At 47.3% G+C, this 14,519-nt stretch overlaps 1 protein-coding gene across 5 annotated transcripts in view; it reads left to right on the top strand.

Annotated features, from left to right (window-relative positions):
- Window positions 1-2,938: 2,938 nt before the first annotated feature.
- The window catches only part of CHFR (checkpoint with forkhead and ring finger domains), a 28,545-nt gene continuing 16,964 nt past the window's right edge, over window positions 2,939-14,519 (top strand). Inside the window, exons 1-6 of one of the 5 annotated variants that reach the window (XM_079149418.1) lie at window positions 2,939-3,074; window positions 3,196-3,336; window positions 9,009-9,108; window positions 11,204-11,313; window positions 12,141-12,200; window positions 12,371-12,544. In XM_079149418.1, coding sequence (XP_079005544.1) covers window positions 3,207-3,336; window positions 9,009-9,108; window positions 11,204-11,313; window positions 12,141-12,200; window positions 12,371-12,544 — 574 coding nt within the window. In that variant the 5' untranslated portion in view covers window positions 2,939-3,074; window positions 3,196-3,206. The other 4 variants (XM_079149417.1, XM_079149415.1, XM_079149419.1 and 1 more) reach the window with 4 other exon arrangements.

The raw sequence follows: 14,519 nt of genomic DNA, 5'->3' as shown, positions 1-14,519 counted from the left end.
CCTTTTGCTCCACTTCCTCTCCAGCATTTATTATTACTAATTTTTGTTGTCGTTGTTGTTGTTGAACCCAGGGGCACTTAACCACTGATCCATATCCCCGGACCTTTTTATTTTTTATTTTGAGACTGTCTCACTAAGTTGCCAAGGCTGACCTCAAACTTGCAGTCCTCCTGTCTCAGCCTCCTGAGTCACTGGGATTACAGGTGTACACCACCATGCCTGGTTGGTTTTGTTTTTAGCACTGAGGATTGAGCCTAGGGTGCTCTATCACTAGGCTACATCCCAGCCCTTTTTATTTTATCTCACTGACTCAAATGTTACTGAGGCTGGCCTTGAACTGACAATCCTCCTGCCTCTGCCTCCAGAGTAGTTGGAATTCAGGTGTGTGCCACCATGCCCAGCCTCTGCTTCAAAAAACATTTTTTTTAATCAATGTAAATCACATTAATAGACTAAAGAGCCAGAACTTGAATGTGATGATTTGTTGTTTCCTTTGACACTCCCCAGACAAGTCAACACTCTGGAGGTGATGTTCCTTATTTGGTGTGCTGCTTCAGCCTGTTTTTGATTTGCTCACTGTGGAGCTATGGATGGAGACCAGCCCCTCACATATGCCAAGTGCACTCTGCCTCTGAGCTGCAGTGCAGTCGAGCCCACTGACTGACTGTACTAGCAGGCAGTCAAGGTACAGAGATGCACAGCTGCGCTGCCACTCAAGCACACAGCCCAGCAGATTAAGTGATGCTTGAGGTGTTGGTGCACAGGGGGCTGCTGGACCCTCAAACAGGTCCCATAGGTGAACCACAATGCAGGCCCGTAGGACTTCAGAGCAAGGCCTGTGTTTTATGCAGGTAGGTAGTTTCCTTTTGAGAACCAGCTTTTGGCTTGCTCCTGGGGCCTATTAAGGGATGTTTTAGTTTAAGTTGGGGTTTTCCAAAGATACAGAACCAATAGAATATATGTGTATGCATATCCACGTGTGTATGCATATCCACGTGTGTATGTACAATTGGCTCCCCGTTCGAAAAAGTTACCCTACGGCTGCCTGCAAGCTGGAGAGGAGAGAAGCCTCGGAAGCAGGAAGGCCAATGGTGCAGCCCCAGGCTAAAGCCAAAAGGCCTATGAGCCCTGGAGGCCTGCTGGTACAAGTCCTAGAGTCCTGGACTCCATGTAGCCAAGGGACTACAAGAGGAAATGTGCCCCTCAGGGAGGAAGAAACAGTCTTGTTTTGTGTTCCTGTTCTATCTGAGCCCCATGTGGGCTGGATGGTGGCTGCCCACATTGAGGAGGAGTCTGCTACACTGTTTGCTCACTGACATGCCCATTGTCTTTGGGAACATCCTCACAGACACGTTCAGAATGATCCAGTTCTCGCTAAGCATCCTTCAATCTAGTCAGGTTGATACCCAAAGTTAGCCGTCACAGGGACTGAATGTTATCAGAATCCTAGCCAAAGATCTGACTCTGGGGGCTCTAAAAAATCAGGTCTGGCTACTAGCCCTGAATAGTAGATGGAAAAAGTAATGGTGATAAGCAGTGATCAGTGACACTATCCTGGGAAGCTAGACCTCTGTCATCAGCCCTGTCTTCCAGGGGCTGGCAGTGGCTTTGAGGCCTAATAGATGTGGGAATGAGGGCAAGGGCTACCACGGTCACAGTTGCCCACAGTATTTAATATAGTAACATGCTCCAAAGGTTTGTGGCCTAAGAGCAATGGTCTAATAGTGTGCACCCCATGCCCAGCATGCTCCACAACCAGGCTTTGCAGGCGTACCCTGACAGGCATACAACACTGGCTAGTGAGGCCTTTCTCAGACCACATCCCCATCTTGAAGAGAGGCAGGGCTGTACGTGGTGACAGATGTTTCATTACTCTCTCCACAAGTCCATGTCCCAGAGACAGTGACTGCTCTTCCCTTGTGCATCCTTTTGGGGAACTTTAGGGAAAGGGAGGGTGTTGTGCAGGGGAGAAGGGTACATTTGGAATCTATCCCGGGGCCTTGCACATACTATGCAACAGCTCTACTATTAAGTTGCATCCCAGACCCTTTTGTTTTGAGACAGGGTCTCTGCTAAGTTGCCAGGCTAGCCTTCAACTTGTTGTCCTCCTGCCTCAGCCTTCCGAGTCCCTGGCCTTAGCACTGTGACTCAGATGTTCTTCTATTTGCAAATATAGGTAGAGATGCATTTGCCCACCTATATTTACAAATTTTATATATGTATATGTAATTTTTTTTTTTTTTTTTTTTTTTTTTTTTTTTTTTTTTTTACAAAAATTGATGCCTACCTCACACTTTTAACACTAAATTGGGAGGTCTTTATCAGTGCAGACAGCTGCTTGGCTCCTGAGCTGCCCGCAGGCATCTGCACGGACGTGCCTCACCGTCTATTCGGGTCTGGGTCCTGGACAGAGGGTCCTCCCCTCTTTCACCTCGACCAGGGCAGTGCACGCGGTTCTTTGGACCACGCACGGAGTGCCGCGTCGAGGCAAAGGCGCTTCGCGTGGAAGGACACCGCAGACCCGCCTCGGAGCTGGGCTCCCAGCCGTGGCTCCCGCCGACCCGCCCCTCACGGGCGAGCGCTAGCCCGGGCCGCCAAGCTCCCCAGCCCGGTAACCCAGGTGTGACGACGGGTACGAAAGTCGTTTCCATTTCCGTTCATCTCACTACAGGTTAAGCGCACCGCCGCTTCCTTCGCCGAAGGGCGTGCCCATTTCTAGTAAGGCTTTAAGAACCGTCCGACGTCCAATCCAGAAGTCACTTCGTGCTCTTTGCCCCAACGTAACATGGCGCCCACCTCAGCTACTTCCGTGGAACTCCGACGATGAAATCGTCCCGCCAGCGCCAAAGATGGCGGTCTGGGCCGCAGCCTCGCGTCTGCGCACGCCCCGCTGGCCCCGCACGCCGGCTTTCGGCGGCCGCTGCACAGGCCGCTCTAGCCGCCGCTCTCGGTGTGTGTCGCTGCCGGCCAATCGCAGGGCGCGCCGGCCGGCCCCGCCCGCGGATCAGCTGAGGGCCGCGATGTCTGTTGACAGCGGCGGCGCGGCCGGTTCCGGGGCCGGCGCGCGGCGCGGGGTGAGTGGCGATGGCGGCTGCGGGCCGGGGGCGGCGGGCGGCGGGCGGTGGCGGGGCGCGAGCCTCGCGCGCCCGCGGGCGGGCGCGGCCTCCTTCAGCTGGCGTTTCCGGGTCTCGGTAGGCGTGAGTCCGATGGAGCCGCCCGGGGGAGGCGAGCAGCCGCCGCAGCAGCCCTGGGGGAGGCTTCTCCGCCTGGGCGCCGAGGAGAGCGAGCCGCACGTCCTCCTGTGGAAGCGCGAGTGGACCATCGGGCGGAGGAGAGGTGCGCGGCCCGGGGCGGCGGAGCGGAGCCCGGGGATCGGGGATCGACCCGGGATTGGGACCCAGGGGAGGACGGGTGGCGAGCGACGGGACCGGAGGCGGGGACCCGGAAGGACGAGGACTGGGACTGGGGTGGGCGGGGAGCAGGGACGGGAGACGGGACCGGGCTGGGCGTACCGAGCCCGCCCGGCCGCTGGCGGCGGGGGTGCAGGGTGCTTCCACTTCCAGGAAATGCGCTGGTGTGAGACCTGCCGTTTACCCATCTGTTTGCCCAGTTGCAATTTTGAATGCTTCATGGAGTTCAGTTATTCCTCGTTATGGCTTTTAGAGTAGTTTCACTGATGTCCTCCAGAAGACAATTTCTCAGGCTCGTTACTATGCAAACTTTTTTCTCTGATCATGATGGAATGAAATTGGCAAATTCACAGTTATATGGGAATTAAACACAACTCTTAAATGATGGGGGGTCAAAGAAGAAGCCACAGGGGACATTAAAAGATACCTTGAAACAAATGAAAACATTATGTAATGCAGGTAAAGCATTGCTGGAGGGCAGTTTACATTGGAGTGCCTACATATAACAAGATCTAGGTCCCAGCTCCTAGAATAAGTATTGGTTTATTGCACATAGGAAGCTAAGGACTTGAACAAAGTCGCACAACTAGGGAGAGAAAGTACTTCCACCTTCTACACTTCTTTCCTTTAGTCTCCTAAGTTATCATCTGGTGATTTGACCTCCCTTGTAGCTTTCCTACATGGAGAGAAGTGTGCTAGTCAGGTCCACAACACATTTAGTTTGTACGAAAATAAATAAATCAGCACTCTGACTTCATAGCTTATGTTTGGTTTTTTGTTGTTGTTGGTTGGTTGGTACTGGGGCTTGAACCCAGGAGCGCTTATCCACTGAGCCACATCCCCAGCCCTTTATAAAATTTTTTAAATTTTCAGAAAAGTTTTTATTAAGTTGCTTAGGGCCTCACTAAGTTGCTGAGGCCCTCATGCCTTAGCCTCCTGTCGCTGGGATCACAGGCATGTGCTCCCACGCCCAGCTGACTTCATGCTTTAAAAAGGAAGAATGAGCCTGGTGCCTTGGAACATGCCTATAATTCCAGCTAATTGAAAGACTAAAGCAGGAGGATTACAAGTTCTAGGCCAGCCTGGGAAATTTAGTGAAACCCTGTCTTAAAATAGAAAGGACTGGGGATGTAGCTCAGTTCAGTGGCAGAGCACCTCTGAGTTCAACCTCCAATACTGTAAGAAAAAAAAAAAAAAATAGAGAATGAGAAAGATTGCTATTCAGAAGCAAATGTTTTTGGTTAGTTTCACCTCTTACAATGTGCCTGCACCTATCTTTTTTGTTTTGTTCCGTTTTATTGTGGTTTTAGTATAGTTGAATACCAATATTGTTAAGTTTTGTTTTGTTTATGATTTTGAAAGTATACATCATTAGGCACTTGAAAAATGTGTTGTCATTAACTGATATACTAAGGTTTGGTGAAGAGTAGAGGCCTTGGAGACAGACTTTGTGATGTCCAACCTGTCACTACCACATAACTTGTTTTGGGCTAACAACCCACCTTTCCAAGTCTTTGTGTCTCCTTCGTAGAGTTGCTGTGAGTATTAAATGAAATCATCTGTGAACTACTGGAACGACCCTGGCTTATAGTAAGCACTTACATCAGTTACTGTTATAGCACATTATGAGTACTATTACATGTCAAAACATTAAATTTCATGTTGAAACAGGGAGGAAAAATCCGCTCCTTAGGAGAAGTACTTTCAGTGACTGCATTAATAATGGTGCTACCAAAAACATAAAGGTGCTGTATTAGTCTGTTCATACTGCTGTAATGAAATACTACAGTCTTGAGTGGCTTAAGCAACAGAAAGCTATTTCTCAGAAACTTCTGGAAAGTCCACGTCATGTCCATGCTGGCCACTTTAGTTCCTGGTGAGGATGGTATTCCTGGCCTGTGGGGGCTCCCTTCTAGCTGTGTCCTCACATGGTTGAGAGAGCACATGCTGGTCTCTTTCTCTCTTCTTAAAAGAGCACTAACCAGGGCTGGGATTGTGGCTTAGTGGTAGAGCACATGCCTAGCATGTATGAAGCACTGGGTTGGATCCTCCGCACCACAAAAAATAAAATAAAGGTATTGTGTCCACCTGCAACTAAAAAAAGAGCACTAATCACATGCCTGTGATTCCAGCAACTCAGAAGGCTGAGACAGCAGAATAGCAAGTTCAAAGCCAGCTTTGGCAGCTTAACGAGACTCAAGGCAACTTGGCAAGACGGTGTCTCAAATAAAAAGGGCTGAGGACGTTGCTCAGTGGTTAAGCACCCCTGAGTTCAATTCCTGGTACCCCCCCACCACCAAAAAAAAAAAAAAAAAAAGAAAAAGAAAAAGAGAGCAACACCTGTATCAGATCAGAGCCATGCCTTATAATCCACTTGGACTTTGCTGCCTCCTCACAGGCCCCGCCTCCAGATAGCCACTTTGGGGCCTCTGTGTTAGAGTTGTAGAGGACACAGCTGTGGGTCCTGAGAGTTGTGTGACTGGATATTTGCCTAAGAGGAATGCTTGACTGCAGCAGGTAAGGCACTGGGGAGGATCACTGAGTTGCATCTAGGAAGGAGTGCAAGAACCTCACCCACAGTGGCAAGCAGGGCAGGTCATTGTGGTTCCAAGCTAGAATGTGCAAGTGCTGGCATGGGGAATCCTCTCTTGAAACCCATATTGGTGATGCAGTCGGTGCCTGCAGTTTGGCTGTGAGAGGATTGTCCTGATGGTTATGCTTGGTGGAATGGGAGTATCTTGACCACAGGTGATATTCACCTTGGATAAATGTAACAAAGTACTTCCAAAAATATATGAAGTTCATGCAAGTAAGATTTTTTTTTTTTTTGGTACTGGAAATTGAACCCAGTAAGTAGTGCTTTACCACTGAGCTATATCCCCAGCCCTTTTTATTTTTTATTTTGAGACAGTCTCACTAAGTTGTTGAGGCTGGCCTCAAATTTGCATCTCTCCTGCCTCAGCCACCATTTACTGGGATCACAGGTATGTACCACTGTGCCCCCAAAAATAATATTTTCGGATCCACTTTTATAGAGATATTTATGTATGGTAAAATTCATCTCTTTTGGTGTTCAGTTGCATGAGTTCGATTCTAATCAAGAGGCAGACTATTTCCAGCACTCAGAAAGTCCCCCAGGGACCATGAAGAGCACACCCCCTTCCCTTGGTCTGGCTCCCGGAACCACCCATGTGTCTGCTTTGTATTCCTGTGGCTCTGGCATTCTGGGGTGCCATCCAGGTGGAGCCATAGCACCCCTACAGACCTGTGCTCACTTTGCCTCTCTCCTTGGAGGGGTGCTCTGGTGGTGGTTCTTCTTCCTTGTATCCATGATTGTTCCTTTTGTGCTGGATAGTATTCTGTTTGGATGTGCTGAATTTTGTTTGTTAACCACCAGTGGATGGACATTAGTTTGTTTTCTTGTTTTATCAGAAGTAAAGCTATTGTACACATCAGTTTGCTGGTCTTTTTTGGACATACACGTTTGTTTATTTCTCTTAGCTAAATACTTAAGAGTGGAATTATTTTGTCATTTTTTAAGTGTATGCTTACCTTTATCAGAAGCTCCCAAACTTTTTCCAGAATGGTTTGCTGTTTTGCATTCTCATTAGCAGTGCATGAGTGGTCCAGTTTTTCTACTTGCTCCTGGTTAGCACTGGCTGTGGTCAGTCTTAATTTGAGCCAGTTCTCTTTTGGTGTGGTGGTTTTAGAAGGCTTTCACTTCTATTTCTCTGACTAATGGTGTTGGACATTTTTCTTGTGCTTATTTGCCATCCACATCTCTTTGATAAAGTATTTGAATTTTTTAAATTGCATTATTGACTTTCTTGTTATTGAGTTGCCAGTGTCTGCTGTAAATTCTGGATACAAGGCCTTATCAGATGAGTATCCTACAAATATTTTCACTAGTCTGTGACTTGTTCATCTTCATAGGCAGTGTCTTTTGAAGAACAGATGTTTAATTTTGTTTGTTTTTTATGGTGCTGTGGATCAAACCTGGGGCTTTGCAGATGATACACAAGTGCTCTATCATTGAGCTACATCCCCAGTAGCGCCTCCCCCCACCCCTTTTTTGAGACAGGGTCCTGCTTAATTGCCAGACTGACCTCAAACTTGTGATCCTCTTGTCCTAACCTCCTATAGACAGGTACCACCACCACGTCTAGCTAGATACATACTTTGTATAAACTTCATATTATCAGTGTTTTTCTTTCTGGTTTGTACTTTTTGTGTCCTAAGCAATTCTCATCAGAGCCAGCATCAATAAAATTTTTTCCCTGTATTTTCCACCACAAACTTCATAGTTTCAGGTTTTGCATTTCTCTATGACTGGCCATCCTTACACCATTATAACACTGTCTTTCATTCTAAGTCAGTTAAGATATCTGAATCTTCCCACTTTGTTCTTTTTTAAAATTTCTTTGGATATTCTAAATTTTTTCCTATGAACTTTAAAATCAACTTGACGTTTCTACAAACCTTCTGGGATCTTGGTTGGAATTGCCTCAAATATATGAAATAATCCAGGAGAGAACCTCAGACTCCTGTCCTCCATATCTCCTTAGCCCAGTGTTGCCCACATCCTCTACCTTGCCATGACCTCTTAAAGCTATCTCCGTTCTTGGCCACTTCATCCTCGGAGGCCAGTGTGGTGGCTCAGAGTGCTTTGGGCTTGGGGGCACCTTCCTCAAACCAGCATTCATGGGGTCTTAGATGGGCTGTGGCATGTTTGTGTCTTCCCCTGCTTTGTCTGGGGATGTGATGGTGAGGGCCATGTGGACCGTTGTCTGGGTGTACTGGGCTACTGGTGGGTAGTGAAATTCACCATGCAGAATCTCAAAGACTGTTGGGCCTCCTACCTGGACAAGGTGTGAACCCAGCAGCAGGGTCTCACTAAGTTGCTGAGGCTGACCTTGAACTTGTAATCCTCCCGCTTCAGCCTCCCGAATCAGGAATTACAGGTGTGTGCCACCATGCCTGACATCAATTCATTTTTTAATTGCCCTTAATTCTTTAGTATCATTATGTATCATCATAGACTACTCTTACAAGCACTGGTAGTTAGTGATTAGACATTTTAAAGTTTCTGAAATGATTCTTTTGATTTAAAGTGAGAGTGATTAAGTAGTTGAAGATGTACCCTCTTGTATTTATTGAAGACATAACTATATTCAGCTATGGACACACCCCCCTTCTGTTTTATATTTTCTTGTACACATGTCTATGATAATTTGGTTTCATATATTCCGTAACTGTCATTGCTTCAGTTTTATGATGATTTATAAAACCTAAGATTACATAGAGAAGAAGTCAAGGAGTAGATAAAGATACTGAAGAGAAAATTAAGTTTTTTAAAACTTCTGATAATTTTTATCGGACTAGATGTGCATGTGGGCATACTGTAAAATTGTCTGGAAGAAGCTGTTGAGGTGGTGATGGGGGTGGGAGACCAGAATCTGTCCCTTTGGGTTCACACTTAAGCATGAGTGCTGTTTCTATGAGTGTGTGCTGTTGGCACATGCTTTGGTGAAGCAAAGGCAGTAGTGTTTGCTGAACCCAAGAGTCTTGTTCAATGTTCTGATACTCTCTGTGTTTTAGGTTGTGACCTCTCATTCCCTAGCAATAAACTGGTCTCTGGAGATCACTGTAAAATACTTGTGGATGAGAAGTCTGGCCAGGCAACACTGGAAGATACCAGGTAAGCAAACCCGCGCGCTCTCCTGTCTGCTCCTGCGTCTCAGGAGGCTGAGGGCATTGTTTCAGGGCACCCCTGTGGCTCCCTTCCCCTAGCTCAGTGTAGCAGATGTATTCTCAGGCTTCCATCATGGAATCCTGGGTGATGCATGGTGTCTGTGGCCCTGGCATTCATATTAAGTCAAATATGGCTCAGAAATAAAACTTAAAAGCAATGGATGCATTTTTGGTTTGAATACAGGGGTGCCCAGTCACACCTGGTAGATCTCATAGTTGTGTAGTTCTGAAGTCCAACATGAGTCTAATTAGGCTAACTTCGAGATCTGGAACAATATTGACCAAATTATAATGTTATATCATGTACACGTACATGGAATACATAACAACGAATCCCACCATTATGTGTATTATAATGCACCAATAAAGTGCAAGAAAAAAACAAAATAAAATCAAGGTCTGAGCCAGTGGTTCCTTCTGGAGGCTCCAGGGAGAATCCACTACCTCCTTTTTCTAGTGTACAGAGTTGCCATGCGCCTGGGCAGAGGCAGGCTGCGGAGGAAGGGGCAGCCCAGACAGGAGGCACTGTATGGCCAAGGCCCAAAGGTACAGGAACATGTGGTCAGAGCGAATGGTGCATGGACAGCCACTCCAGGGAGTGTGGGCTCCAGCCTAATCGCAGTGGGAAGTCATTGCAGGGGTTGGAGAGGAGGAATGTCAGACTTCTGTGCAGGAGAGCGTGCAGACGAGCTGTGGGAGCGACCTGGGAGCCCAGGGCCTGCCGCACTGCGTGGTCGAGGTTAGCCTACTGGTGCACCGCCTGTCTTGTAGGGATTTTTTTCTTTCTTCTTTTCTCCCCAGTACTGGTGATTGAACCAAAGAGTGCTTTACCAGTGAGTTACATCTACAAATTTTCTTTTGAGACCGGGTCTTGCCAAGTTGCTGAGGCTGGACTTCAACTTGCGACCCTCCTGCCTTGGCCTTCAGAGTAGGTGGGATTACAAGTGTGCACCACCACAATCCAGCTTTTTTTTTTTGGTACCAGGAATTGAATCCAGAGGTGCTTAACCACTGAGTCACATCCCTAACCCATTTTATTTTTTATTTTGAGACAAGGTTTCACTAAGTTGTGTGGGACCTCGCTAAGTTGTTGAGATTGGCTTTGAACTGGTGATCCTCCTGCCTCAGCCTCCTGAGCCTCTGGGATTACAGGCGTGTGCCCCTGTGCCAGCTCACATCCGGTTTTTGTTGTGTGTTTTACTGGGTGTGTCTGTGACTGTTTATATCCTGTCTTCTGCTGCTTTCACACCATAGTGGCAGACCTGAGTAGTTGGACAGAGACTTTGTGACAACAGAACTTGAACTCTTATTGTCTGGCCCTGTACAGAAATGGTTCCTGCTCCCTGACCTCAGTGAACTGCTCAGATGTAAACCCCTCCTCCTAGTGAGCCTGCAAAGCTAAGGCATGTGGTGGTTCAGGTGCTGAATTGTGTGTTGTGTGTGCTATTCTCGTTGTGTGACTCCTGATGCTCCATTAGATCTTCACCTAGCAGTCTCTCCCTGGGGAGCACTTCCTGTTCCATCTGATCTGGTCTTCCCCTTACACCCTGGGCCTTGCTCTCTCCCATCCAGCAGTGTGACCACTGCTGTTCCAAATGTGTGTTCTGAGTACAGAGGCCAAGTCACTTTCCGAGAGCCAGCACCCATCTCTAAGAAGGGAGAGTGCTTATCTGGGGGATGCACTGCTGGGGCGGGCCTGTGGACAGTGTTGCCCACAGCTCAGGAGAGGCTGGAAATGGAAGCACAGTGCTGCTGAGGGACCTTGGGACCCATGGAGGCACACGAAGGGAGTCTGGCATTGGAGAAGCAGAATCGTTAAAACGCTTGATGAGATGGTTAGGTTGCGAGGTAGGTTGTCAGTAAGGGAGTAACAGGCAAGCTTTTCTCAAGAGAATTTTAAGATGGTACTTGCATACGTGCCTTGTAAAATAGTTATTATGAGTATTTTATCAAAAATGATAATATTGAGCTAGTTTCCTAGAAAAATAATTTAAGCCCAAGTTACTTTGGGAAAGATAAATTGCACTTTGTTTTCTTTACAGCACCAATGGAACAGTGATCAATAAGCTGAAGGTTGTTAAGAAGCAGACTTGTCCTCTACAGACTGGGGATGTCATTTACTTGGTGTACAGGAAGAATGAGCCTGAACACAGTAAGAGGAAAACTTACTGGGGCTATACTCAAGCCCAGCGCCGTGCTAAGGGAGTGACCAGCTGAGGCTGGGGCTCATCTTTAGAAAGTCTGTGGCACACGTGTCTCCTGGAGAACGTTCCAGTTGCCTACATTCCCTTGCTGTATGTGAACTCCTGGTGTGAACAGTTGGAGGAGGGTAGTGTGGACCGCAGTCGGAGCCTTTCTTCAAGAACACCGCTGTGGTTGTGAGCAGTGCCTCAACACAGCAGCTGTGGAGGAGCGAGTGGGGCTGGGTTAGGCTGTGCAGAAGAGGAACTTGGGCTGTGGGAGCAGAACCTAGGAAGAGACCTGGAGCCGTTGTTGGCTGCTCGTGGAGAGTTCACAGGGGCGTGAAGGTTAGCTCCAGGGCTGTGCGAGAACCATGTTGGATCAGGAGTGCTCGGGGAGCTCTGTGACTCAGAGGTATTCTAGAGACGTGCAGACAGGAAGATCTTCCTTGGTAAGGAAGAGGAAGTGGGGGGCAGAGGTTTCTCAGGGCATGGTGGGCTTAACAAGCCCCTTGCCACTTGGAAGAATCTTGAGTTCATTCCTTTCTTGCCTTTGCTTATGTGCAAGGTGTATTATTCACCTTCGTCTGCCTCCTGCGGTCATTCCCTGAGGCTTGCTTGTTCTGCGGTTGGCACAGATATTGTAGGCCAGTTGTGTTAGAATCTCTTACACGGTTAACATGGTTACTGGCTGGTAAGTGAAGACAATCAACAGGAAGATGGGCTAGAGGGAAGAGGAGAGAGATGAGGTCTCCCTTCCTATGTGGCCACTGCTCTGATAGGATTACTTTCCTCTTAGACGTGGCATATCTCTACGAATCTCTACGTGAAAAGCAAGGCATGACACAAGAATCCTTTGGTGAGTGATCTTTGGTGAAGACATGTATGGGTGGAGGGCTGTTAAATTCTAGGACAGTATCCTTTTGCTTCACCCCCTGCAGTGTCTTCCTGGGCTCTCAGTGTGTGTTCCTCATGCTCCTTTTGTGCTTGCAGAAGCCAATAAAGAAAATGTGTTCCATGTGACCAAAGATTCCTCAGGTCCAGGGCGGGGTGACGACCCCCAGGTCCCACCAGCGTCGCCCACCACTCAGGCATGCTTGGAGGAACCACAGCCATCAACATCGACGTCAGACCTCTTCCCCAGGGCCTCCACCTCTTCCACAGAGACGGCTGCTGTAGGGCGAGAGCATGCCTTCAACTCTGGTGAGAGGGAGGTCTCGGTGGCAGGCCCGTGCTTTGCTCCCTAATCTTCACCCACGTTGTCAGACAGAAGAGCCCTGACAGGCTCTCATTAGCAGGAGTTCTGTAGTGGAAAGTATTGGCCTATCCTGTCCCCAAGGAAATGCTGAAGGTCAAGGAATATGGTGCCATGGTATTTCTATATTCTCTCATGTCTCATTGAAGTATGCTTCATATAACATAAGTGTCACCCAGTTACAGTGTACACATCAGTTGGTTTTAGTGCATTCACAGAATTTGTGCCCATCACCACTGATGCTGGAACATTGCATCACCTGAAAGGAAACTCTTACGTTGCTACAGATTGGCCTGTTTTCGACATTTCATGTCTATGGAATCATACAATATGTGGTCTTTTGTGATCAGCATCTTTCACTTAGTGTATTATTTCAGGGTTTACCTGGGGTAGTATATGTTAAAAAAAAAAATGTGGTACTGGGGATGGAACCCAGGGCATTGTGCATGCTATACAAGTGCTCGACCACTGAACTGCACCCCTACTTTTCATTTTATTTTGAGACAGGGTTTCATTAAGTTGCTGAGGCTCTCTTCCAGTTTGCAATCCTCTTGCCTTAGCCTCCTGAGTCACTGGGATTACAGGCATGCACCACTAAGCTCAGCAAAGAAGTGTATAGTTTAAAACCAGTTTTCCATCCCTGTTCCTGATTGCTTAGTTCTTTCTGGCTTTTCCTATAGTCATTGGGAGAAAATCAGAACATCCAGGTGCAGTGTGATGTGAACATCTCCTTGCAGGTGGTATACACATGTGTTCCCTAATTAGACCATATTCTGTGTTTCTACTTTTTTAGTTTACTTTTTCGGTTATTGCCCTGTGTTTTTCATCTAGATTAGCTTTAGAATTAGCTTTTCAAGTTAAAAGAAATCTTTTTGAGATATTGATTTGGGGAGAATTGATATTTTTACAATACCCAGGAAAATGGTATTTCTCATTGATTATTTTTTTTAATTTATTTTTCTTTTTGGGGTGCTGGGGATTGAACTCAGGACCTTGTACTTGCAAGGCAAGCACTCTACCAACTGAGCTATCTCCCCAGCCCTCTCATTGGTTATTAAAGTCTTTGATTTTTTTTTTTTTTTTTTTTTTTTTTTTTTTTTTTTTGGTACTGAGGATTGAACCCAGGAGCACTTAACCACTGAGCCACCTCCCCAGCCTTTTTTATTTTGAGACAGGGTCTTGTCAAGTTGCTTATGACCTTGTTGAGTTGCTGAGGCTGACTTTGAACTTTTGATTCTCCTGCCTCAGCCTCCCAGGCTTCTGGGATTATACGTGTGTGCCATGGCGCCTGATGCTGTTTGATTTTTCAGTGAAGTGGGTTTCTTTCCCCCTAATACAAGGGTTGAATCCAGCCAGGGGCACTGTACCATTGAGCTACATTTCCAGCTTTTTGAAAAGTTTTTGTTCTGAGACAGGGTTGGCTAGCCTGTCCTTGAACTTGTGGTCCTCCTGCTCAGCCACCTGAGTGGTTGGGATCACAGGCATTGCCAACATGCCCAGCCATGTAAACTTCTAAACTAAAGCCCCAGCTTCTGGTTTGGTTAAGTCCTCTTTGTTGGGGCCAGTCAGGGAGGTGCTGTTACCATTACCTTCCTGCAGGAGATAAGATGCACAGCTGAGCACAGAAGCCTCTCTCAGTTGTAGGTGAGTGAGTGGTGTGGGCAGGAGCCAGCCCTTGGAGCTGCTAGCCTTTTCTTCCCTCAGTGTGGGAGCTAATTTGTTCCCACAGTCATTCTTTTTCTCCTCAGCTACTCCAGGCCAGTTCCTTTTATCACGTGATGACACGGTTTGAATATTAGAAACAACATACGTATTGTGCTGTAATGTTGCAGACTCAATCTGGATGAAGACAGGGTGTAGTGAACTGCCAGGCTCCTTCTAGTTTTGCTCATGTCAAGCAGAACTCGGCCTGCCAGTGCCACC

Source organism: Sciurus vulgaris (genome assembly GCF_902686455.1).
Source record: "Sciurus vulgaris genome assembly, chromosome: 8".
NCBI classification, from domain to species: domain Eukaryota; kingdom Metazoa; phylum Chordata; class Mammalia; order Rodentia; family Sciuridae; genus Sciurus; species Sciurus vulgaris.
Note: the sequence above shows the minus strand (reverse complement) of the source record. Positions and strands in the feature narration are given on the sequence as shown.